The sequence below is a fragment of the Helianthus annuus genome, chromosome 9 (genome assembly GCF_002127325.2).
Source record: "Helianthus annuus cultivar XRQ/B chromosome 9, HanXRQr2.0-SUNRISE, whole genome shotgun sequence".
Taxonomy (NCBI): domain Eukaryota; kingdom Viridiplantae; phylum Streptophyta; class Magnoliopsida; order Asterales; family Asteraceae; genus Helianthus; species Helianthus annuus.
Window position 1 is genome coordinate 140,808,817 of NC_035441.2, and position 24,351 is coordinate 140,833,167.

The window sequence follows — 24,351 nt, forward strand, 5'->3', positions numbered from 1 at the left end:
TAAATATCTAAATAAATCAATGTATGATCCAAGAAATACTAACCGATTAACGAAACTGGAGATACGAATCTTACCTTTTCTTTGAAATTATACACCAATCTTTCTTCCGTACACTTTGATTGTCTGCAAGAACATGTAAGAAAGGAACTTCAAAACCCTAACCGATGGTGTTTGTTGTTGTTGAAGTGATAATAGTATTTTTTGAATTTGTTAGAATGGATTAAGTAAAAGTAATGATGGTATTACATTGAAAGAAGGTATTGAGGTGACGTATGATAATAAACAACGGCTATGTAATAATTAGTTTTGTTAACATTTTTTATTATTTATCTCTTCTTTATTTAACTTACAAATAAGAAAAAAATATATATTATTTATTTTAACAATTGAATTATGTTGATTTTAAATATAAACGATTTTAATTACTTTCATATTAAAGACAATCTATTTTTAAATAATTCATATAATTAAAGTATTTAAATTTCCATTATATTTTATCAATTCAAATCTTTCCAAATAATATTACTTATTACATTTGTTATTTCATAATCTTTTTCAAACTTAATGAATTATGTAACCTTATAAATACAACCGGTTTTACATTAAACCTATTATCTCAAATTGAACTTTGGCTTTTATTTTCAAGCAATCATGTTTTCAACATCTAATGATGTCTCTTCTGTGTTTTTAACAATGCATCTTTCAGTAGCATTGATGTTTTATGAGAGACAACTAAGGTATGTGTAACTAATTTTCTGTTAAACTTTTCAATTATTTATTTTAAGTATTTATTGTATTTTGCAATTTTTTTTAGCCAAAGTCTCTTATCATATTCGGTATCATCAAGAACATAGTTACTGGTTTTGGTTGGTACTACATGACATGTCCAACGTGTTTGCATGAGGCTACTATGGAGATTGAGGAATATCTTCCACTTGATGGTTCTTGTGATTCTAAGAAATATGAGGTTTATCACTGCTCTAACTATGAATGTTTTGAACACATCATAAAACCTCTACCGAAATTTAAGATCAAAATTGAAGTTGACGACGATACTGATTCAACTCATCTTATATTACTTCATGATCAAGCTGTACAGGTTTTGAATAAATCTGCTGCTGAATTGCTAAAAGATAATGAATCGGTATATTTTCAGTTTATAATACTTTTATTCTATAATATTTATTTTAACATTTGTAAAATATTAACAGATCGATGGATATTCAACATTTCCAAAGGAGATTAAATCTTTGGTTGGGAAGTTGTTTGCTTATAAGATTCAAGTTACCCATGAAAATATCGAAAAATTTGATGAAGTTTATGATACCACTGCGATAAGCAGCGATTATTCTCTTATTTCTCATGTTAAAAAGAGCCTTTTGACTAAACAGGTAAAAATATTGCTTATAAGCAATACATATTATTACTTATTATAGAAAACTGTTACATATTTAAGTAACTAATAGAAAAAATATTTTGCATTTACAGGAGGAGAATATCGCAAAAGGTAAACGTAATCTGTATGAGCTGTACGACGTTGATCCAGCATTTCCGAGTTGTTCTACAAAGCGTAAGATTGATGAAGAAAAAACTGGGAAAGATTTTCATTGAAGTTTACAGAGTTACTATTTAAGAATTTATTTTTTATTTTTGTTTAGTCACACGAGTTTAAAGATTTGATTTTGAAGTTTGTTTTATGTATTAGACTCGATTCTAATTTTTATAATTGAAGTTTTGGTGTTTTCCGTTATAATCTCTTTAGTTATACTGAATGCTTTAAAATTCGCATTTCTGAACTTCATATTGTAATATTTTTGACTATGTATAAATGGAACATTTAAACTAAATTTAGAAATTATATAACTGAATATAATCGAAAATCAATTCAGCAATTCTAATAGTTAGTCTCAATTAATGCTTAATATATAAAAGACCTTATTTAAGCCTCTCATTTTGCATTAGTATATTTGTTATGCATAATATTTAATGAAATTCAAAAGAGACAACTTCTCACTTTGAAAGACATTCATACACACATTTCAATTCTTTATGTTCCAGTTCATCCGCATTAGATTTTTGAAGGTAATTCTATATGTATTCATCATTAGTGCATATTACATACAAGATGTAATTATCACCAATTCCATTTCCTTTAGCTATTCTACAATTTTAATATGAACAATTTTGTTTTATAATAATTTTCTTTGTGGTTGTTGTTAATGAAGTTGTGATTATTCACATATACTATGTCAAAAAGATCATATAACTCGCGTTCATCTTTAAAGGATCAGAATTCATTACAACAAAGATTTAATAGTAAGTGACATACTAAGTTACTCAGTTTTCATTTACCTAACCACAAATGATGCATTTTTTATATTAAATCTGTATTCATATTTGTGTTTTTTAGGTCCTATTATCAGAACTCCTCTTTCAGATATCTCAAATGGTAAATTCTGTTAAATCTAATTAAAACTATAATGTTTACATTTTATGTTTCGAATGCTACTAATTCTTATGTTTCTTAAGTATTCTAACTTTTTAATTATTAAGTTGATTCAACTGCTGAAAGACGTAAGCTTCGGAAAATAATACTTGATAACAAGAGATCAAAGAAATCGTCATCATCAACAAATGTTCCTAACATATTGCCTGAGAACATAAGTTCGCTGCAGTCTTCTAATGATACCAAGAGATCAAAAAAATCGTCATCATCAACAAATGTTTCTAACATATTTCCTGACAACATAAGTTCGCTGCAGTCTTCTAATACTATTGATCGCAACGTATACTCCTTTTCTCCTCATACAAGTATAAATCATACAAGTTCATTACTTTCAAACATAACAGGTATGTCTTAAGTTTCTTTTGTCTTTCTTATCTATTACATCTTACTAAACAAGATGCTTATACTAACATTTATGATAAATTATTTAACCTTTAGATAACTCCGTAACCAAATCCACACCGTCAAATGAAACTCGTAGATATTCCATTTCTCCTCGCATCAATATTAGTAACAATCAAGCGGTATTTGGTACTACTTCTACAGTTACAAGGTTGTCTTCTGGTAAACGTAAGCTTGAGCACAAGAAACGTGATACCACTCCTATACCTATGGTCAATTTGGATTCTGATGAAGATGATGTTGTTTTAGTTAGAGTGGACGACCCTTACAAAGGGATATCTAAAGGTTTAATTCTATTTCATATTATTATGTGATATATTTTATAATGAAACTGCAATATAACCATTAATATTTTTTAATAGATTATTTGGACCATGGTGACCAAGTTCTTACATGCCAAATCTGTAGTGCAAAGTTATGGACATCAGAAGGTGGAAAAGGTCGAATAACTATGAATAAGCTTTGTTATGGTATGTGTTGTGGGTATGGTAAAGTTGAGCTACCGCCTTTAAAGGATGCGCATCCGTCTTATCAAAATTTGTTTTCTTCCACAAATGAAAAAAGCAAGTTTTTCCAGAAGAATATTAGACGATACAACTCTATGTTCTCTTTTACATCTATGGGTGGAAAGGTTGATTCAATTATTAACAAGGGCAACGCTCCATTTATATATCGTATAAGTGGCCAAAACTATCATTGCATCGGTAGTCTTAAACCTTCTAATGGAAATCAACCTCAGTTTTGTCAGCTATACATATATGACACTGAAAATGAAATAACAAACAGACAGACATTATTCGGGTATGATTCATTATAAGCACCATCTTTTTTACTTATATTTATTTAAAAAAAACGATGTTTTATTATTATTATTATTATCCTATATTAACTTTATGTCGTTTATTTATATTTTGTCAGGAAAACAAGCAAATCTTCGTCCTCTAATGATAAAGAGCTTGATGTTGAAATGATACAGTATTTGAGGAATTTATTAGATTCAGAAAATATGTTGGTTAAGACATATAGGATGGTCAGAGACCATTTTCACGAATCCCCAGAGGCTAACCTTAAACTCCGTCTTATGTATAAAAGAGAAAAAGATGGCAGAATATATAACTTACCAACCACGTTTGAAATTGCTGCTTTGGTTGTCGGAGACATAGATAAAGCTATAGATCATCGTGATATTCTTGTGGAGACTCAGTCTGGAATGCTCCAGCGTATTAGTGAATTACATCCATCATATCTTGCCTTGCAATATCCGTTGCTATTCCCATATGGTGATGATGGATATAGAATTGATATTCCCCATAGAGATTTCACTGTGACACAAAAGAAAATAAAGCCAAAGTGCACCATGAGAGAATTTTTTGCATACAGGATCCAAGATAGAAATTATGGTTTTTCCTTAATTCTTAATGGAAGAAGGTTGTTTCAACAATTTTTGGTTGATGCATATACTATGATCGAGAGCGAGAGACTACATTTCATTCGGAGACAACAAACAAAACTTCGATCTGAGACATTTGAAAATCTTCAGAAGCATAAAGCTAAAGGTAAACAAACTTTAAAAGACACTGGAAAGGCTGTTATACTACCTTCTTCATTTACTGGAGGTGCAAGATTCATGCAACAAAACTACCTTGATGCAATGGCCTTATGTAAGTCATTCGGGTATCCAGATTTCTTCATAACTATAACTTGTAATCCAAAATGGCCAGAAGTAAAGAGATTTCTAAAAGATTCCTCCATCAAAGCTGAAGACAGGCCTGACATATTGTGTCGATTGTTTAAAATTAAGCTTGATTCCCTACTGAAAGATTTGAAGGATTCCAATTATCTCGGTGAGATTAATGCTGGTATGTTAGTTTATTTTTTACTTTTCTTTTTTTCGTTTATAATTTGCAATTACTTTTATAAAGTACTCAATATGTGTTTTTTTTAGTTGTTTATACTGTAGAATTCCAGAAGCGTGGTCTTCCTCATGCACATATATTCTTATTTATGAATGTCGATCACAAACTTCCTACAGTAGATCACATAGATCCATTCATATCCGCTGAGATTCCTGATAAAAATGAAGATCCGGAACTTTATTCCTTGGTAAGTGATTATATGATTCACGGTCCATGTGGAAATGCTAATTTGAATTGTCCTTGCATGGTTGACAAAAGATGTTCAAAAAACTTTCCAAAGAAATTTTCATCACATACAACTGTTGATTCAAGTGGTTTCCCTGTATACCGAAGACGAGATTCCGGACACACAGTTATAAAATCTGGTGTTAGTTTGGACAACAAAAGCGTTGTTCCATATAACAAAAGGCTTCTAAAAAGATATCAAGCACACATAAATGTAGAATGGTGTAATCAATCTGGTTCAGTTAAATATTTGTTCAAGTACATTAATAAAGGCCCTGATATGGCTACTGCGGTTGTTTCTGGTGTTTCAAATCCAACCATTAAGGATAAGCCAAGAGATGAGATCAAGGAATATTATGATTGCAGATATATTTCAGCTTGTGAAGCATCATGGAGAATATTCTCAAACGAGGTTCATTATAGGTATCCTGCTGTTATGAGGCTTCCCTTTCATATGTCGGGTCAACAGAATGTTGTGTATGGTGCGGATGACGATATTGATAATGTGTTAAGCAAGCCTTCTGTTGCTTCTTCAATATTTGTTGAATGGATGAAATTAAACGAGTCAGATGAAAATGCTAGAAAGTTGACTTATGTCGAGTTTCCTACCAAATTTGTTTGGAAACCTCAAGATAGATCTTGGCAGGTACGTAAGACGTACCAAACTGTTGGACGTATACATTCTGTGTCTCCTGCATTAGGAGAACCTTATTTTTTGAGGATACTTCTGAATAAAGTTAGAGGTCCCAGATCCTTTGAGGAAATACGTACTGTTAACGGTCAGTTATTCCCGACATTTAGAGATGCTTGCTACGCAATGGGGCTCTTAGATGATGACAATGAATATGTTGAGGCCATTAAAGAAGCAAGTTTTGAAGGACATGCTGGGTATCTGCGAGCGTTATTTGCTACCTTGCTATTGTCAAATACACTTTCACGGCCAGAGTTTGTTTGGGAGAACACGTGGAAATACTTAGCAGATGATATTTTATACAGACGTCAAAAAGAAACAAATATTCAAGGTTCTTACCTGTCTTTCTATTTTACATTCTACTTTTTCGTTTCATTATCAATAACAATTAATTTTTTTTTAGGTTTACTTCTTCCTGAACATCAAATTAAAAACCTTACTTTGTTGGAAATTGAAAAATATTTACTTTCGAATGGTTCGTCGTTATGAGGATTTAACACGATGCCTTTCCCTGATGATGATTCGTTACGTGATGCTACTAATCGTCTAATCAATGAAGAGCTATCACACGGCGTAGATCAAGTAGAAGCTGAGTTTAATAATTTGCATCAATGTTTGACAGATGAACAACGATCTGTTTTTTACGAAATAATGTCAGCAGTTGCAAGCCGTAAAGGAGGGTTATTTTTCGTCTATGGTTACGGTGGAACTGGAAAAACGTTTTTATGGAAGACTTTGTCTTCAGAAGTTCGATGTAGAGGTGAGATAGTTTTAAATGTTGCTTCAAGTGGCATTGCTTCGTTATTACTTTCTCGTGGAAGGACAGCCCATTCTCGCTTCCATATCCCAATTAATCTGACTGAAGATTCCATGTGTCATATTAAGCCAAATAGTGATATCGCGAAATTATTAAAGGAAACTCAATTGATCATATGGGATGAAGCACCGATGGTCCATAAACATGCCTTTGAAGCTTTAGATAGGACGATGTCTGACGTATTTTCTGAAGGTAGGAGTATTCGCTCTGATGTTCCGTTCGGAGGTAAAGTTTTTGTATTCGACGGTGACTTTAGACAAATCCTACCAGTTATTCCTAATGGTACTAGACAACAAATAGTTTGTGCTTCTTTAAGCTCTTCATATATATGGTCAAAGTGCAAATTGTTATGGTTGACTAAAAACATGCGCCTAACAATTGGAGCTGAAAGTTTTGATATGGAGTCTATCAGGGAGTTTGCGAAATGGCTGCTTGATATTGGTGAAGATAAGTTGGGAGATGATAACGATGGTGAAGCAATTATTCAGATACCAGATGATCTATTAATCACCGATAATTCTGATCCAATACAAAGCTTAATTGACTTCGTCTACCCTTCAATTATGGAACAATTTCGGAATCCTGGTTTTTTTTCTGAGCGAGCAATTCTAGCACCAAAAAATGACGTAGTTCATGAAATTAACGATCGATTGCTTTCGTTATTTCCAGGTGATGCTAAAGAGTATTTGAGTTCCGATAGCATATGTTAAACTGAACAAATGCTTGATTCATTTCAAGAAGGTTTATACTCAACGGAGAACTTAAATGCTCTTAAGATTTCAGGCTTGCCTAATCATAGATTAGTTCTTAAAGTTGGTGTTCCTGTCATGCTTCTCTGAAACATCGATCAACAAAAAGGTTTATGTAACGGTACAAGGCTAAGAATTACTTTTCTAGGCAAACGGGTAATAGAAGCTGAAGTGATATCCGGCGGTAATATCGGCACAAGAGTTTTTATTCCAAGACTTAATATGATTCCGTCAGACAAAAAAATGCCATTCGAATTCCAACGAAGACAATTTCCTTTATCAGTTTGTTTTGCCATGACAATTAACAAGAGTCAAGGACAATCCTTATCAAAAGTTGGTCTGTATTTGAAAGATCCTGTGTTCACTCATGGTCAGTTGTACGTTGCATTATCAAGGGTCAAGACCAGAGAAGGAGTTAAAATATTGATATTTGATGCCGAGGGAAAACCAACAAATAAGACGTCTAATGTCGTCTATAAAGAAGTCTTTGGTAGCTTATAATGTAAACTGTTGCTTTTTGATTTCATATATCATGTCACTTATTTTTTTTATCATTTTATTTAAATATGTATTGCTTTTAAATAATAAGTGATATGTATAACTTTCTCTAGTCCGGGAAGCATTTCCCGGGTGATAACCTAGTCTGTTATATATGTAAAAGAAGAAAAAGATACTATATGATACCAATCGAACATTGTGGTAGAGAAGGTAAAAAGAGATACGTGTGAGGAAGAGGGAATTGATATTTCTCTTATATATATAAAAGAAGAAAAAGATACTCAATGGTACCAATTGAACGGTTTTGGTTTTAGCAAAATTTCAATATTTTCAATATTGATACTATCTGTACGGTACCGGCTCGGTACGGAATCAGTAGCTGTATGTATGTGTTTGTTATGTGTATGTATGTGTGTACTAGTTTGATTTGTTGTTTTGGTTCACAATAATTGTTTTTTTAATCACTAGAAGAATAAATTTAATTAAGATTTAGCTATTTAATGATAGGAATGATACGGGATAAACATGAGTTTGTGTGATTCGAGCTAAAATCAAATGTATAAAATGTTTTGTATTTTTTTAGTTTTACATAACCAACCGGTTTCGATTTATAAATGATTTTGTTATTGAAAAAAATGGCAAAGTTAATTGGTTAGCCGCCGGTGTTAAACATTGGCAAATTCAAGCTAATTTCGGTTAATAGATATATTTAGCTCTCACTATTCAGACACCTTACACATCTTATTTTCACACCCTACTTTTATATAACCCATATCCAGTGGTAGAGCTTAAACAAAAGTTGTGGGGGAGCGGGTGGGGGGGGGGGGGTGCGGAAAGTCATGGGACCAATTTTTTTTTCCTATCGCTATATTTTGGGTTATATGTTTGGGTCGAATATTCGATTAGGGTGCGGTTTTATTAACTCCCATATATTTATTTGGTACATTTTTTAAATTTGTAAAGAATAATAAGCTACGATTTATACGCTAACCATAAAATTTTATAACAAATTTTTTGCAGCATATAACATATTAATTACAAGAAAAATATGAGTTATCTTTAGGGGCTGTTTGGTAGCCTCTTAATGACCATTCAGATGCTACCTCTTAATGGTTTAAGACATCTGAATGAATAAGAGGTAACCTCAAGCAGGGGCGTACCTAAGGGTTGCCCAAGGTGGGCGGGCGCACCCCCGGGAAAAAAAAATTAGTGCTAAGTTCCGTCGAAAATCCCGTCCGCACCCCTTGAAATTTTTCGTCCGCACCCCTTGGAATTTTCTGTCCGCACCCCTTGGATTTTTTTTTGTCCGCACACCTTAGGTAAAAAGTGTTATCAATTTATATTTTAAATTTTTTTTAGTAAACTCTTATTTTTTTAAAACCACTACCTAAATTATATAACTTTTAATACCTAAATAACTAAACTCAAATACCTAATACCTTTAACTAGCCCACTACTAAGTCTTAGCCCAATAAACAAACCCAACAAATCAACAATATTTCAAACTAAAATAAAATAAACAAGCCCAAAACCCTTACATATTCTCTCCCGCTCTCTATCATCCTTGCACGCACGCCAGCGATTAGAACATCAGCAATAACAGCAGCCGCATACCACCGTAATCAGCCATCATACCACCGCCGATCGAACACAAGTAATTTTCTTTGTTATTTTTGATGATTTTTGGTGGGGTGGGACGGAACCGGTAGCCACCAGAAGTGATTTTTTGATGGTAGGAGACATGTGCTTCTTGTTAGTGATGATATTTTATTTTGTGGTGGGTTATATATTTATATTTTGTTAGTGATGATGGTGATATTTTGTCTTTTTTGTGGTGGGTTATATACGATCAGACCTGATGTTTGGGTTTTTTTTTTAATTGTGTATATGATGTTTAGATGATTTTTAGTGTGATTTACATTATGATTTCTAGTGTTTAAATACTTGATACATTATGTAATATATTATGGAGCCATGAACTTATAGATCAATTGGTTTGTGATAGCCGATAGGAACCATGAGTAGGGACGTTATGGCGCGATTTCTCAAGAGAAAAGTTGATACATCTTCCGAGTTCGTTGATGTGGATACTCTTCCTTCGGATCCTTATAATCGCAAGCCGATTGAATCATATAACGTGAATCAATGAGATGAGATTAGAATGGCATATCTACTAAGAGGACCATATCAACCATTTAGTTTGATGTTCTTTTGTTTTACATGACCCGACCCGACTCGAACCGACCCGATACGAACCAATTTTTTTTACTTATATACCTTGGGGCCTAAAATTTTTAAAAATGTTTCGCACCCCCATGAAAAAATTCCTGGGTCCGCCACTGACCTCAAGTCTGAATCGTTAAGAGGTAACCTCTGAATGGTAAATCATCACATGTCACATTATTCTACCTTCTCATCGGTAAAATTCTTAATGGTTCCATTAAGAGGTATCCTCTTAATGACCATTCAGAGGCTACCAAACAGCCCCTAGTTTTGGTTAATTCGTTTACTTATACACATGTAAGCATAACTACGAAATCATATAACTAAAAAGATCAGGTATAAAAAAACCATAACCAAAAATTAGTTTGTCAATCAATTCAACTATGTTGCTTCGGTTTAGTTTTTTTCTAACTATTTCAGTTATGTTTCAATAAATACTAAGTACTAAAATAATTAATTTAAGTTATTAAATTGCAAAAGAAATAAGTTTGTACAAATCGGTCAAATCACACACTATTTCCCTCTGTCCACTACTCTGTTTCCTACATGCAGACTGTGCTTGGTATCATGATCCTTTTGTACCATACCATGCTTATTTGAGTACAATCTTCTTCTCATGAACAAAAACACTTATCATTTCTTTCTCAAAGTGGAAAGGTAAAAGGTGAACAAAACAAGAAATATTTCTTCTCTGTTTTTCAAGAACCATGGAGCACTTTCAAATAGTAAAGATAAAGGTTTCCATTAATTTGATTCATAAATCTTAACCAACAATGTGTTTCTTGCTGTTATGTGTGTTAATAAACTACCTTTTTTTTTGGTTGCATAAACAGGAACTTGCACTCAAAGTTAACATTCACTGTGATGGATGCAAGCACAAGGTTAAGAAGATACTCAGAAAAATTGAAGGTAATTAATCTCCTAAGTTTTCCATTAAATCATTCACTGTTAACTCCATTTTATTTACTTATGATCACTTTTTTATGGGTATTTAATTTATTCACTTGTTTCTTAATACCATCTTCAAAACATGATTTTTTTTGTTTGTTTGTGTGTAGGAGTTTATTATGTAGTTGTAGATGCAGAGCAACAGAAAGTCAAAGTGTATGGAAATGTTGACTCCACCACACTAATCAAGAAACTGCTCAAATCAGGTAAGTATGCACAACTATGGCCATCTAATGACCAAGATTTCAACAATGATGAAAACCATCTGGTCAATGAGAAAAGTCAACCTCTGTTGACTCCTAGAAGTCTTGAATACTTGAAGCAAAGTATGGACATGGGATGGGATGGGACTGATATGAGTCTAGATGGAGAAAATGGGTCTGGTTTCATTGACCTACAAGGAAGTCAACTTAGTGGAGGAGGACTACAAACTTATGATGATCATCATTCAAGTATGCCCATGTATGAGCAAACCAATCTGTTACCCATGATGATGAACAGCAACATGCATGGTGGTATGTGTATGGAGAATGTCATGATGCATGATAACATGTACATGCATGCATTTCCCATGTTCCATCATGCTCGTTATTACTAATCACATACCATATTGTTTTATGACTATGCTAATTTGATCCTTGTAGTATTGACGATGCTAAGTTGTTTGATGAAGAACCATATTGATATGATATTATTATAAAAACATGGTTGGTTTTTGTTACTCTTTAATCACACTATCCTTGTATGATTTCTTTTACTAACATTATATCATCAACGAGCATATAACATGAGATATCATAATGTGGGCCGGCCCTTTGAATGATCGTCTGTAACTAAGCTATGGTGTTTCGGTTCATTGTATTTGGTTACTAACCAACTTTCAAACTAGAAGTGATCAAACAATTTAACTGGATTTATCGGTTCGATGCTTTCTTGAACATGTGTTTATGCGGTTCTACTAATTCTATACTTACAACTAGCTTTGTATTGAGTGACATACCGACTTCTAGTGTGAGAAATCAGAGTAATTTAAAAAAAAAAGAGAAAAATGCCCGGATAGTCCCTGTGGTTTCGCCTTTTTTCACCTATAGTCCCTAACTTTCTAAAACTACCTGAATAGTCCCCAAGTTTTCAATTTTTGTTCCCGGATAGTCCCTGGGTCTAACTTCAGTTTGTTTTTCCTGTTAAGTGGGTGTAAAATGACAAAACTACCCTTCATTAAAAAATTAAAGCATTAATAGGTCATTTATAAATATAAATGGGTCCCACCACTATATTTTTGTAAATATACATACACACAGATCAAGATCAATAATCTGAGATTATCCCTTTCTCTCTCGTTCTCCCTCTGGTACACCACCACCACCACCATCACATCCACCTTCACTGCCGCCATCACCACTGACCACCACCACCATCGTCACAGCCACCACTTCCGCCACAACCACTACCGCCGCCATCATCACCACCCCGCCACAACCACCGCCGTCATCATCACCACCCCCCGCCACAACCACCATCGTTTCGATCTATTGATGTTGTTTTCATCAGTGATGATGGACAGAAGGAACCTGGTTCTAGCTTCAAGGTACTTCCTTGTTTGATTGACTGGAAAACCCAATTCGATTTTGGTTTCAGCTCACTCCGCCGCCATCATATCAACATCAGTAAGATATGGCTGCCTCCACCCTTCTCAAGAGAAGCACCATTGCAGCATCAAATCTCTTCAACAAGCTTCTTCTTCCTATTCGCTCCGTTTCTGCTACACCTTCCGTTCATCGGAGCTTCAATACGAACGCATCCCAGGTCTCTGCTTATGAAGATTTCAATCGCATCGAATATGATTTCTCATTCACCTGTTCGTACATTTCATCGTGATATTGTTTTGATTTTGTTATGAACCGATGTTACATTGTGTGATTGATACGGATCTATGGTTTTTGATGAATGCTAGTTTTATATGTTTTTGTTTCAGTTTGTGATGATTAATTGATTTACATAGACATTTAATTTTGTGATTTAAGTTTTGATTGTTGTTTTGTGCTAAATTTGGTGCCTGTGAATGTGATTTTCTTTAGGTTTCTTTAGGTTAGGTTTGCAAAGTGCTTTGAACGTTGATTTAATTGGGGATGGTTGTGGCACTAATGTTACGGGGAAGTGGAGGGGGTAGATGGTGGTGGTGGTTGAAGGTTCTCCGGTGGAGGGTAGTGGTGGGTGCTGGTGGGTATAGTGAGAGAGAAAGAGAGAACGGATATGTTTATAATAAACCATGTGGGCCCCACCTGAATTAACATATTAATTGTTTTGTATTTACATTAAGGGTAAATTGGTCATTTCACACCCACTTAACAGGGAAAACAAACTGAAGTTGGACCCAGGGACTATCCGGGAACAAAAATTGAAAACTTGGGGACTATTCAGGTAGTTTTAGAAAGTTGGGGACTATAGGTGAAAAAAGGCGAAACCACAGGGACTATCCGGGCATTTTTCTCAAAAAAAAATCTGATTTGTTCATGGAAGGAGGTGGAAGTTGACTGGGTCAACACCCAAAAAGATTGTTGAAAACTGATGTGTATGTGCCCCTTTGTTTTGGGCTAAAAAATTGACATGAGCTTCATAAGCTGTGTTAGATATAAAGGTGAACAAAACCGATTCTTGGGCCAAACCAAATTTGGTTAATGAAAGTCAAAATGAAATGGCCGAAATCAGTTCGATTTCAAAGTCGGTTTCTATAGAAAATCATACCGGTTTCAAACCAGATTCAACATATCATATGACTAGGTTTTCTCAAGCCGGTTTCAAAACCAAATTAATATATATATATACTTAAACTGTGAAACCGGGAGATAGGATCAGGAATTCAAGATCCGAACTGGCTTCACCCAAACCGGTTTGAAAGAAAATTGTGCATAGTTCGGGTAACAGGTCATTTACAAGTTTGAGATGAAACGTGTTTAAAGTGGCCTGTTTGGGATAAAAACACAAACAAAAATATAGCCAGACCCTATAAAGCTGTTTCTTTATTTAACCCGTCTAATATAAACAGAGACCAAACGACGCATTAGTTAAACATGTAACCTCTAAATAAGGTGAATACAGATCAGGGTCTGACTGTCTGAGAAAAAATAAAGACATAATTCCACCATTCATAACAAATAATATCAAACTATATAATCTGTAAGTAGATAGACATATAAAAAGATCAAAAGAGTTGTCCATTTACTCGCTTTCAGAACCATTATTGTTTTTAAAATCAGCAACAGCTTGGTCAAAGGTGCTCCGTACATGCTGACATATCATCATCAAATCTTGACATGAGTCTTTCAGTACTTCTTTTGCGGGATCACCTACAAAACCAAACCACGTAACATGGATCAACATTCTAACCAAACAAATTTTCGAAATAGATGGGTCGCTTGTTTATGATTATCTACCCGAGTTATGGTCTTATATTAAAAACCATATAATTTTGTTCTATTTTAGAAAAAAAGAAAATTGATTATTATTATTATCACAGTGTTTGCAAATCAAACTGTCAAACCAACGGAACCAACCCTCATTGCCAGCAGCACTAAAGCAAACTGTTTTAAGTTTTAACATGAACCCACATTGACCCCTTTCCCAACCCGCCTATCTAATGGACACTGGTGGGAACACAAAGTAATCCAAAAGAACAATATATATCAAATGGTATAAACAATATTGAGATGCATGTATAAGATGTAATCATAAACGTAATTACCAATACATAATAACACCTCTAATAAATATTTAAGACGGTAAGAAAAGAGATGATGCAAACACATACCAGTTGTCTGGACTCTTATGTTGACTCGAGCCTCTGAAGGATGAGGAATGCTGTACCCGCAGACTGAAACTCTTGGACTGAAATGACATAATTAAGTATAAAGCATCGTGAAATAATCAAAATAAAGTTGACAGAAAATTACATGACAGTACAAAACTTTCGCATCACAGAACTTGGTTTAAAAAAGCGAGCTTAAAGCGTGAGGCGATGAAGCGCTAGGGTTGTCGCTTTTTTTGCTCTGAGGCGACAAATCACATGAAGCGTTTTGAAACGCGCTTTAAGCCCGAAGCACCATTGGTTTGAAGCGACGCTTCAGCCCAATCAGGTCAGATTTGGGTTTTTTATTTAGGCCCAATCAGGTCAGATTTGGGTTTTTTTTTTTATTTACCCTAAAATAAAGAACGTTAGTAAACATCTTCAGCCGCTCCCTCCCTCCCTCTTCTCCATCGATTCTTCATACTTTCTCCAATAATCGACTTTAATTTATGTTTTAACTATGTTTTTTATGTGTTAGGTGTGTTTTTTAATCATGTTTTTGTGTTTATTGTTGATTAACAAGTAAAATATGTCATTTTGTGTGTACAAATATTTTTTTCTATTTTGAGCGCTTCATATGCGTGAAGCTATTGCTTCGCGCTTAAAGCTTTTGGAACCAAAACGCTTCGGAGCGCCTCGCGCTTTTTTAAACCAAGTCACAGAATATAAAAGGTGGTGGCATGTTGGGTTTATGCAGTGGTGAAAGATCTAGAATTGTGATAGGATGGTTCAGTTTAAATTGTTAACAAAAAGCACCGCAAAATATATTAACCGAAATCAGAAAAAAAATAGAAAACATATACTGACTCTTGGTTGAGAGTAAATCTTAGAGCGTTCGCCAGTGTATGATCCTCGGCCAAAGAAAATGTTGAAGCTGACTGATCCTTATATGAACCGTGCTCCATTTTGGACTAAAAATCTGGAAAGTGCACAAAAATATTTATTTTAGTGAACAGTGAGAGCCAAAAAGCAACAAAACTGAAACTTGAGATTATTTTCAATTTAAACACAAACATTGAAATCATAAACATTAGTTAATAGATCGATATATCAAAATAAAAGAGCTTCAATCCATATAAAACACCAAAGTTCCATTTTTATCTTTAAATAATCAGACAAACTTGAGGTGGGTATAAAAAGATAATGCACCGATTAGTTGAGACATTGCAGCAAATAGTTGCAAATCAAATTAAAATAACAAGAATACATTAATGCATAACAATCTGAACAATTTGTGAAACAGGTGAAGAACCAATTATGCTTAAATTGAAGTGTAAATGATGCAGTGTAATACCATTTGAGTCGAAACCATAAACAGAACTACCCGTGATCCGTTCCAAACAATTTGAACTGAACAATAATTTTCTCACGGTTCGGTTTGTTCAAAGTTTACATTATTGTCGGTCAACAAGCCGCTATAACCCTCTTTAAACATTTAAGAAACTATCCAAAGTTAAAAAGCGCGCGGCGCAAAGCGCAACAATGCCTCATGTCTCTGCGCCTTAGGCAACCCTAGGCGAGTGTAAACCAAGAAGCAAGCGCTTTTGCGATTTTTTGGTGAGGCAACGAAGCTACAAAGCTCACGCTTTGTTGACCAGAAGCTCAGTGAAGGCCCGTTTAAGAAAAGAAGACATAAATGGGGTAAAGATTAAGGTTGTAGAGATGTAGGCGAAGATGAGAACCTGTGATAGAGATGGAATGGAGATGAAAACCCTGCTGCAGAGATGTAGATGAAGGGGCGATGGAAGACAGCAGTTTAAAAATTAGGGTTTAGAAACCCTTTTATTTCTTTTATTGTTATACTAGGTGTACACCCGTGTGAACACACGGGTTTGTTCTAATAACAATCGGAATGCTAAAAAAATATTATAACATATTATTTAAATTTTTGTGTTTAGTTACATATCTTTATAAAATAATATTAAAGATAGTTTGTTTTAGTCTACATGTTTGATAAGCATGACCTAATTTTATGTTGTGTGATAACTTCTTATATATGACATTAATTTATTTTGACACATTGTTGGTGTAAAATTCAGTAAAGGTCCATTGTTATTGTATAATTCGATAATACTAAAAACAGATTATAATATATGATTTAAATTCTTTGCATTTAGTTACATATCTTTATAAAACAATGTTAATGAAATTGTGTGTTAGTGTACATGGTTGATATACAAAGGTCCTGTCAAGTCTACGAAGTTGGTATGACGTGTTTTCTCTATATTGTATGTATTAAAACTTTACATTTAATATACAATTTAGGCTTTAATAATTTGTTATATATAGTATACACATAATTATTAGATTGCATTTATTTAAAAAAGATTTGATTATTAGATTGCATTTATTAGATTTAATATACAATTTAAGCTTTAATTTTTCTCAAAAAATTATTTGTTGAGGTTTGATATAGAAATAATCTAAGTAATTGATAATATGTTGTCTACAAATCCGATTATTAATCATTTCTAAATGTTTTCTAACCATTTGTATCTAAAAATCAGATTATTAATCATTTCTTCATGTTTTCTAACCATTTGTGTCTAAGTAACCTGAACAACATGCCATATACTTGTATATAGACATGTATGCAAAGGCAATGTCATTTTATTGCCCACTATGCCGTCGATCGCCTAAAACCACTTGGAATGCCCTGCCAAAGTATAGATATCATGATTGCATATCGAACAACAAACGCAAAGCTGATTTTAAGGAACCTTTGCTTTAGTTAATGCATCATCTTTTATCTTTTACGTTTTAAAGACACTCGCATTCTAAGAAAAGCAGAACAATTATATTTCTTAAACTGAGTTTGTATTTTTTTTTCATGTCTAACTGGGATATAAGGTGTGGCCATAAGCATCAGTATCACTAATAAGAAGAAAATAACCAAAATTCTGATAAAGCATAAAATTTCAAAATTTGACAAATCAAAACAAACTCTTAAATAATAAGTCAAGAAGTCGAACACATACAAAAGAGAAATATTGATCATGGTGTTTTCACTTCCATGTTTATAAACTTGCATATTTTTTTCTATTACATATCAAATTAGACTCTACATACAAAACATGGAATAGAGATAACCTTTAACATACCCTAAAAATACCTTACGAACTCACAATTTGTAAACTATGATTCAACCCGAAAACCGACCCAGAATCATTTAAGCATGGCTTCCTCTTTCTGAACTGTTTTGGCAGCCGCAACCATCGCTTATAACGGTTGTTTAGACACCATTACCAGTCCCAAAACTGTACCTAATTGCATGTTGTTGGTATTCCTTTTCTTGTTTTGTTATGGTACTCGTTACCCCTACTATCCAATGTTATTTGACCACTGTTTACAGCATCGAGGCACCACCCACGCAGCCACAAACAACCCAAATCGCTGATGCCCCAACACAAGGATTTGCTCCAGAAACCGTAGGACGCATGACAATATGGTCTGGTTCGCTGCACTTTTATAACAAAGTCCTTATGTTAGTTTTTCAATTATAATTAAATCTCCTTTTACTACACCATTACCTAAGTTTTTAGCACATGAATGAATAAAATTTCGTTCAAAAAGTTCAAACTAACACACTTAATACTCCAATCAATTCTTAATGTTAAACTATGTTTATAATAATAATAAACGATGTTAAAGCTATATATGGGGTATGTCAGTCAAAATTCAATAATCTCAGCATGTACCCTATGATAGAGATCCATTATCTCTATAACTTATCAGTTTATATTCTACAAACTCTTAGCGACCAATTGGGATGAATTTCATTTTAGAACGAATATAACTAAAAGGTTTAACTTTATCACAATTATAATTAACTCATGATTAATAACAGTTTTAAAATCTAACCATTACCTTGAACCTAATGACTTTCATGCCAAGATCCAGGGATGTTTGGGATACTTAGCAGCAACCTTTCGTACAATATCGTAGGAAAACCCAAACAGTGTTTCTGGCTTTGGTGCAGCCTTTCTTGCATTGTCAATGTCTGCAAAAAACCTAAATCAGAAAGGTTGGAAATAAAATTTGAAATGGGTAAATATAATAAACCTGCCACTTACGTAGATTCAGGCCATCCTCATTCATAATGCTTTTTCCTGATGTTTTCTTTGATTTTTAGGGGGAAGATGGGTGCTTCTCTCCATAGGGCATACAAAGCACAGATTGTTGGCGGAAGCCCGCCACATTTAACATATAAAGTTTTTTTATATGTTAAATATGGCGGGCTGCCGCCAACAACCTGTGTTTTGTATGCCCTAGGAGAGAAGCACCTATGTTCCCCTTAAAAAGCAAAGAAAACATTAGATTTTTGGATTTGATGTTTTTCGATGCTGAAAGGTCATTAGTGATGACTGTGTGATCATGCTTTACCTGAGAACAAATGCACCAAGTTAAGCTCAAGGTTTTTCAACTTGATCAAATGTCACTTATACCCTTTAATAAAGACCTTGTTCGTTTTTTGCACGCCCTGTTCGTTTTTTTTTAATGTTGAAACAACGTTAAAACCTAAAACCCTATGCTGAAGTGTTGTTTTTTGCACCTGATTGGGCCGAGGCGTCGCCTCAAAACGCTTCACGTGTTTTGACGCTTCAGAGCAAATAAAACGTTTTGCCAAACGGTTAACACTTTAAGCGAGCTTAAAGCGCGCTTTTTTAAACTAAGTTTCCAACACAAGAAAACTACACAATTGTTTTATTCTATTTTTTACTATTTTCTTCTTTAGCACATTAAATGTAATAATTGAATGTGATAAGAAAAGCAGTGTGACTTACAGGAAGTGACTCCCATATGGCTTCATCAGTCAAATGTTCTTCATTTACTGGAAGTAACGCCTTGCACATTCTGTACACATTACAAATCTTGTTTTCAGATTACAGGGTTACTTATTTCAATATTCATTTACAAAATCACCCACAAATAAAACTAAAGCGACCTAATGGTCGGACCATCGGTTCCCCTTCAATAATCAGATTAACAAACTTAGAATGCTTGTACTCCAATTACTGTGTAGGTCTCAGTTGATATGGAAGCAACCATAACAGAGGATACTCAATGGTATTTAATGCTCGGACCATCGGTTCCCCTTCAACAATAACTCGAGGTAAGCCTACAACAGGAAACAACACGTCATAAACCCAAAATTTTAACCAAATTTTAACGAAACAACACGTCATAAACCCAAAATTTTAACCAACCAGTAGCAATCTTGGATAAAAGAAACTGGTAAAACTAAAATTGCAAAATTATGAAAGCAGTGAAACTTTGAATATTCAATAATAAACCATAGTATTACAAAATTATGATTTAGAAAAATAATAAAAATTAAAAATTAAACATTACAATTAACACTTAATAGAATATCTCGTTCTCTCGCCTTCTTCCATGCAATTTCGTTTTTTGTTTTAATTTGTAGATCAGCTAGCATATCACAGGTCTTCTGATCCTGTTTCAGCAAATTTGTAATAAACTCTTCTGCTTTTTGTTTAAACTCTGTTGGAGTAGAAGAGGCAACTTCATCTAGCAGTGCAATGCTACTCCAGGTTTGCTTATAATATTTATCACTAACAATAGCAACCTTTTGGTTGAGTTCTTCAGCGTTTCTTTGTTCTTGGAGTGACCAGGTTGAAAATTCGATTTTAAGATCAGTGGTATCGGACCAGTGGTAGAAGGTTTTCCTTGCCATTTAGGAAGAATGTAAGTGTTTTTGGACAATTTGTTTTAGGATGAATGTTTTTTTAAACTGAAGTGTTGATGTTTTCAAGTAAAATAATAATGATGCTTTATAGTGTTTAAAATCTTTGATAGAGAAAATGAAGAGACATCTCATAATTATGATAACCTTTTTTTGAAGGTTTCAATTTTGTTCCTTGGTTTTCTACATATTTAATTTTACTTGTTTTCCCATGAAAACTCATTTTTCAAAGGTTTTGCATTAAAATGCTTAATAGGATAACTGAACAGACAATTCCCATATACACGTTTTTTACTCTTAAATCATTAAATGTACATGGTTTTTAAGTATAAATGTTAATTTAATGTTTGCCTTTAAAGCTGACATTTGGCCTGTTACATATAGTATATAATAGCATTGCCAATAAATTTTTTTTTCATCAAAACAGATTCATTCAGTGAAACAAAAGTGCAACTATTATTGTTTTGCCTTTGTTCTTATAAATATATTAGAATGGAGTCATATACTTCTGCAAAATCTGACGATTTCAAGCAACGCTTTATTAAACAAATCGAAGACCAAGTTTTGGCTGATAGATCTACTCTTCAAGAGTTGAAGAGGTGTTTTAACGGACTGGAACTTGGTCTGCTGACAAGAGACCAAGTTTCGAGGGACTTGAGGGCAATGCCGACTACTTCCGTTCGTGACCTGTGTGTTGCGAGTAATATAGAATGTGGAGAAAGAGATCTGGAGTTCATGAGAAAGATCAATGAGATACACAGAGAGGTTCAGTGCTCCATGGAGTTGAAGTTAAAGTTCCTTGATTCTTGCAATTAGAGTTAGATGTCTCTGATTAGTTTTCTTTTTTATATGTAATTGCTACTTTCTTAATACTTCATATTTTATAAGTATTATTTTTTTTATCACATTTTAGTTTTACATCTTAACATTGTTGTTTGGTACCATGGATGATCTGTTTAATGTTCATTTATGTGCTGACTTTAACAATTTTGGAAGCGAAACAGTTTCAACAAACACGGGTAACTTTTTCCTTAATTTTAATTAAATTAAGATTATTTGGTACTTGTAGATATTCTGGGGCTAAAGTCAAAAGCTACATTAGGGACAACAGCACTCAATATGGTACTCTTACAGACTCAAGTGTAGTTGTTTGATCAATTGATTCTAATGTTTTATTAGCATTTTATTGATTCTTTGTTAGTTACATTTGATGATGATCATATGAATAGTTAAGATCTATGAAAAACTTCAATTCAACGAAAGTTAAGTACCTTTTCAAGCTGATGTATAAAATTACTTCTACAAACTTCAATTCGATTATACCTCGGTCACACAGCCACCACAACTTCCAGTCGTTCCCAGCTCTCTTGCAGAATTAAAACTTAATTAGGCATTTAATCAAAAACTTGATGAACACAATTCAAAGAACAATTCTGCCTTGTCCTGTATCTGACCATGATGTGCACATTATACAAGATTAAGTACTTACATGACAGTTAATTTATACAAGATTGTTTGCTATGTTGTATATATTCTAGGGCTAAAGTCGAAAGGTCCATTGATGGCAGCAGCACTCAATATGCTAGTCTTATAAACTCAAGTTTATATCTTTTAATATATGTTCGGTTATTTAACAACATATTTTGATAACAAACGAAGGTGAACACGAAAATAATTTTATAGCCCTGAGATTAGAAAAAGACGTATAACAGGCAAGAAAGTATTTTATGAAACCATGTTGAGGTAAAATGAGGAAAACAACCGTGTAGTCATTTAAGATGATTTTCGTCCTAATTTACAGCAAAAAGATGACAATAAAAACCCTAATGAAGGCTACCTTCAACCTAAATAATCCTAGAAATCAACCTAAAACAGTCTACAACACCCAAAAGTTAGAGTTTATACTATGCGCCTTGCTTAAAAAGCCCTCGGAAACACACAAACAGATTCAAACTGAAACTAAGTTACAACATAGCAATGTTGAACTTCTACTCTAATCACATTGTTTTACACCATGAATGACAATATAAAGTTTATGCTTAAGATACATACCAGAAGTCTTTACGATAGAACAACCATTAGTTGTTGGAAACATGAAGCTTTGACCTATCAAAAAGTTTGATGGTTGTTTTGGTATCCAATGGCCTAACTACACTTTCAAGCCATTCAATAGCTTTAAACCTTGTCATAGCTACAAAAAATGAAAAAAAAAAATCAAATAATCAACAACATTTCTATTGTTTTGTTAGAAAGAATTTGAAGGCAAAATTTAAATTATACCTGCTCCTTGGACTTTCCTTGAAGGTAGAGTAACACTAAACAATACCGTTTCAAACTTTAGCGAAAACAACACTAAAGGATACCGTTTCGTAATTATGACATCAGCGAGGACTACATAGCATACATGAGAAGTTGACACGTAGCCAATTCTATGTCATTATCTAAGCTCCCTTAATAGATAACATCATGTATAAGATAACCTCTTTCGTGTTCATGTGAGCAAGAAGAGAGAAAGACACAAAGGATGTGTCAAACACAGTTCACATGATACGGATTTGACACCTGAACCTGTATCATCTAAACTATGTTTCACACCTCCTTTGTGTCTTCCTCTCTTCTTGCTCACATGAACACGAAAGAGCTTATCTTGAACATGAGTAATGACACAGCTGTCTTCTACCTCCATCGCTAGATTCAAAGGGCAAATATGGTCAAAATCAACAAAGACAAGATTAATAATATTTAATGTTTTGAATGTGATGGTTCATACCTTTAAGATGAAATCTGAATTATGATGTCATGCAGAAAGGTCAGATTTATGATGTCATCGAATCCTATGTGGCATACCTAATATCATGACACGTAATCAAAGTGAGGTCAGCTTCTAAGCTCCTTTTATAGATAGTAAAGATGTTAGTTTGTCTAGAATAACATAAATATTTAATCTCAGGTACTTGAAACAGCCAATGAAACTCTCGAATCGCATTTAGGTTAAAGTTATAATTCGGTTAGTCTGGTTAGTAAAATTTTAGGACAGGGATTAAGACCAACAAAAAAAAAAGAAAGAAACTTAATTCCAATCTTATGCATTAATTGAGTATCATGAATTTAGTAAAATGCAAGAGTACAATGAAATAAAGGATCTGAATAAAGCACATCATAAACCTCTTCACTACATCAGATACACCTAAACAATTATATGCTTATTTCATATAATACATAATAAGAAATTCTTACACAAGGCACAGCTCTTTGCGCTTAAGCGCGATTTTTAAAAAAAAAGCGTCCAGCCGTCCACACACTCCCTTTTTATAATATATAATTTGTCTTTCCTATAACTGTACCTGAATTCGAAGTGATGCACCCTGCAGTTTCGGATTTGAGCTTGTAAAACTTCTCAATCTGGTGTCGTGTTCTGATAAGGTCCTTCGCCATCACCTTAACAGCTCCCTGGGAAATATACGTGAAATAAATAATACGAGCAGCTAATTTTAGACGAATCAATGAAGTGGGTCCTGAAATTAGGGAGGAATAAACCGAAAAAACAAAACTCAATATTGCAAATTTATGAGCAAGTAATGAAAGAAATAAGCTTACCATTTGACCTTGTTTGGCAATTTTATTGATTTCTACGATTAGTTTCTTTTCTTGCGTCTGCAAACCTTGCCTCTCTCTTTCTATTTCTCTAATAGATTTATCTATCATTCTCTTGTTCTCCCGCAGAAGTTCTGCAATTACCAACCATTTGGGTCAAAACTAAATATTCTTTCCAACTGTATAAATAAGAGCTGTCTTTTGTCATTCTCTATGCCAACTGTTCCGTATGTA

At 33.7% G+C, this 24,351-nt stretch overlaps 4 protein-coding genes and 2 long non-coding RNA genes across 8 annotated transcripts; 3 read left to right on the forward strand and 3 right to left on the reverse strand.

Annotated features, from left to right (window-relative positions):
• The first annotated feature begins 910 nt into the window (after positions 1-910).
• LOC110876496 lies at positions 911-6,229 on the forward strand. The gene is made up of 10 exons (XM_022124668.1): positions 911-1,144; positions 1,212-1,391; positions 1,489-1,570; positions 2,411-2,449; positions 2,554-2,850; positions 2,945-3,193; positions 3,271-3,709; positions 3,827-4,767; positions 4,869-6,071; positions 6,144-6,229. The coding sequence occupies exons 1-10, from the start codon at positions 911-913 to the stop codon at positions 6,227-6,229; spliced, it is 3,750 nt and encodes a 1,249-aa protein (XP_021980360.1).
• A 12-nt stretch (positions 6,230-6,241) lies between these two features.
• Positions 6,242-7,267, forward strand: LOC110876495 (ATP-dependent DNA helicase RRM3-like). Its single transcript, XM_022124666.1, has one exon. It carries the CDS (start codon positions 6,242-6,244, stop codon positions 7,265-7,267), a length of 1,026 nt encoding a protein of 341 aa, XP_021980358.1.
• A 3,329-nt stretch (positions 7,268-10,596) lies between these two features.
• On the forward strand, positions 10,597-11,696 carry LOC110874751 (heavy metal-associated isoprenylated plant protein 37). The gene is made up of 3 exons (XM_022123205.2): positions 10,597-10,764; positions 10,861-10,936; positions 11,086-11,696. The coding sequence occupies exons 1-3, from the start codon at positions 10,735-10,737 to the stop codon at positions 11,571-11,573; spliced, it is 594 nt and encodes a 197-aa protein (XP_021978897.1). The 5' UTR covers positions 10,597-10,734; the 3' UTR covers positions 11,574-11,696.
• A 2,318-nt stretch (positions 11,697-14,014) lies between these two features.
• Positions 14,015-16,634, reverse strand: LOC110878961 (DNA-directed RNA polymerases I and III subunit RPAC2). Of its 2 annotated transcripts, none has more exons than XM_022127360.2 (4): positions 16,502-16,634; positions 15,627-15,738; positions 14,784-14,860; positions 14,015-14,322 (listed from the first exon to the last, which is right to left on the reverse strand). In XM_022127360.2, the coding sequence occupies exons 2-4, from the start codon at positions 15,722-15,724 to the stop codon at positions 14,195-14,197; spliced, it is 303 nt and encodes a 100-aa protein (XP_021983052.1). In that variant the 5' UTR covers positions 15,725-15,738; positions 16,502-16,634; the 3' UTR covers positions 14,015-14,194. The 2 variants fall into 2 exon arrangements, with proteins under 2 accessions (XP_021983052.1, XP_035833544.1); XM_035977651.1 differs by lacking the exon at positions 16,502-16,634 and adding an exon at positions 16,114-16,138.
• Positions 16,635-18,253: 1,619 nt separating this feature from the next.
• Positions 18,254-18,929, reverse strand: LOC118482139. Of its 2 annotated transcripts, none has more exons than XR_004867407.1 (3): positions 18,893-18,929; positions 18,687-18,819; positions 18,254-18,277 (listed from the first exon to the last, which is right to left on the reverse strand). It is a non-coding gene; the product is annotated as an uncharacterized LOC118482139 (long non-coding RNA). The 2 variants fall into 2 exon arrangements; XR_004867406.1 differs by having other exon boundaries at positions 18,254-18,282.
• Positions 18,930-19,125: 196 nt separating this feature from the next.
• On the reverse strand, positions 19,126-19,921 carry LOC118482140. The gene is made up of 3 exons (XR_004867408.1): positions 19,765-19,921; positions 19,604-19,673; positions 19,126-19,202 (listed from the first exon to the last, which is right to left on the reverse strand). It is a non-coding gene; the product is annotated as an uncharacterized LOC118482140 (long non-coding RNA).
• Positions 19,922-24,351: the final 4,430 nt, after the last annotated feature.

Coding starts and splice junctions, on each gene's coding strand:
- LOC110874751 (XM_022123205.2), top strand. CDS start 10,735: ATGGAGCACTTTCAAATAGTAAAGATAAAG. Junction 10,765..10,860: donor TTCAAATAGTAAAGATAAAG/GTTTCCATTAAT, acceptor TTGCATAAACAG/GAACTTGCACTCAAAGTTAA. Junction 10,937..11,085: donor GATACTCAGAAAAATTGAAG/GTAATTAATCTC, acceptor GTTTGTGTGTAG/GAGTTTATTATGTAGTTGTA.
- LOC110878961 (XM_022127360.2), bottom strand. CDS start 15,724: ATGGAGCACGGTTCATATAAGGATCAGTCAGCTTCAACATTTTCTTTG. Junction 14,861..15,626: donor AGATTTACTCTCAACCAAGA/GTCAGTATATGT, acceptor ATGTCATTTCAG/TCCAAGAGTTTCAGTCTGCG. Junction 14,323..14,783: donor CATAAGAGTCCAGACAACTG/GTATGTGTTTGC, acceptor TTGGTTTTGTAG/GTGATCCCGCAAAAGAAGTA.
- LOC110876495 (XM_022124666.1), top strand. CDS start 6,242: ATGCCTTTCCCTGATGATGATTCGTTACGTGATGCTACTAATCGTCTA.
- LOC110876496 (XM_022124668.1), top strand. CDS start 911: ATGGAGATTGAGGAATATCTTCCACTTGATGGTTCTTGTGATTCTAAG. Junction 2,450..2,553: donor TCTTTCAGATATCTCAAATG/GTAAATTCTGTT, acceptor TTAATTATTAAG/TTGATTCAACTGCTGAAAGA. Junction 2,851..2,944: donor ATTACTTTCAAACATAACAG/GTATGTCTTAAG, acceptor TTTAACCTTTAG/ATAACTCCGTAACCAAATCC.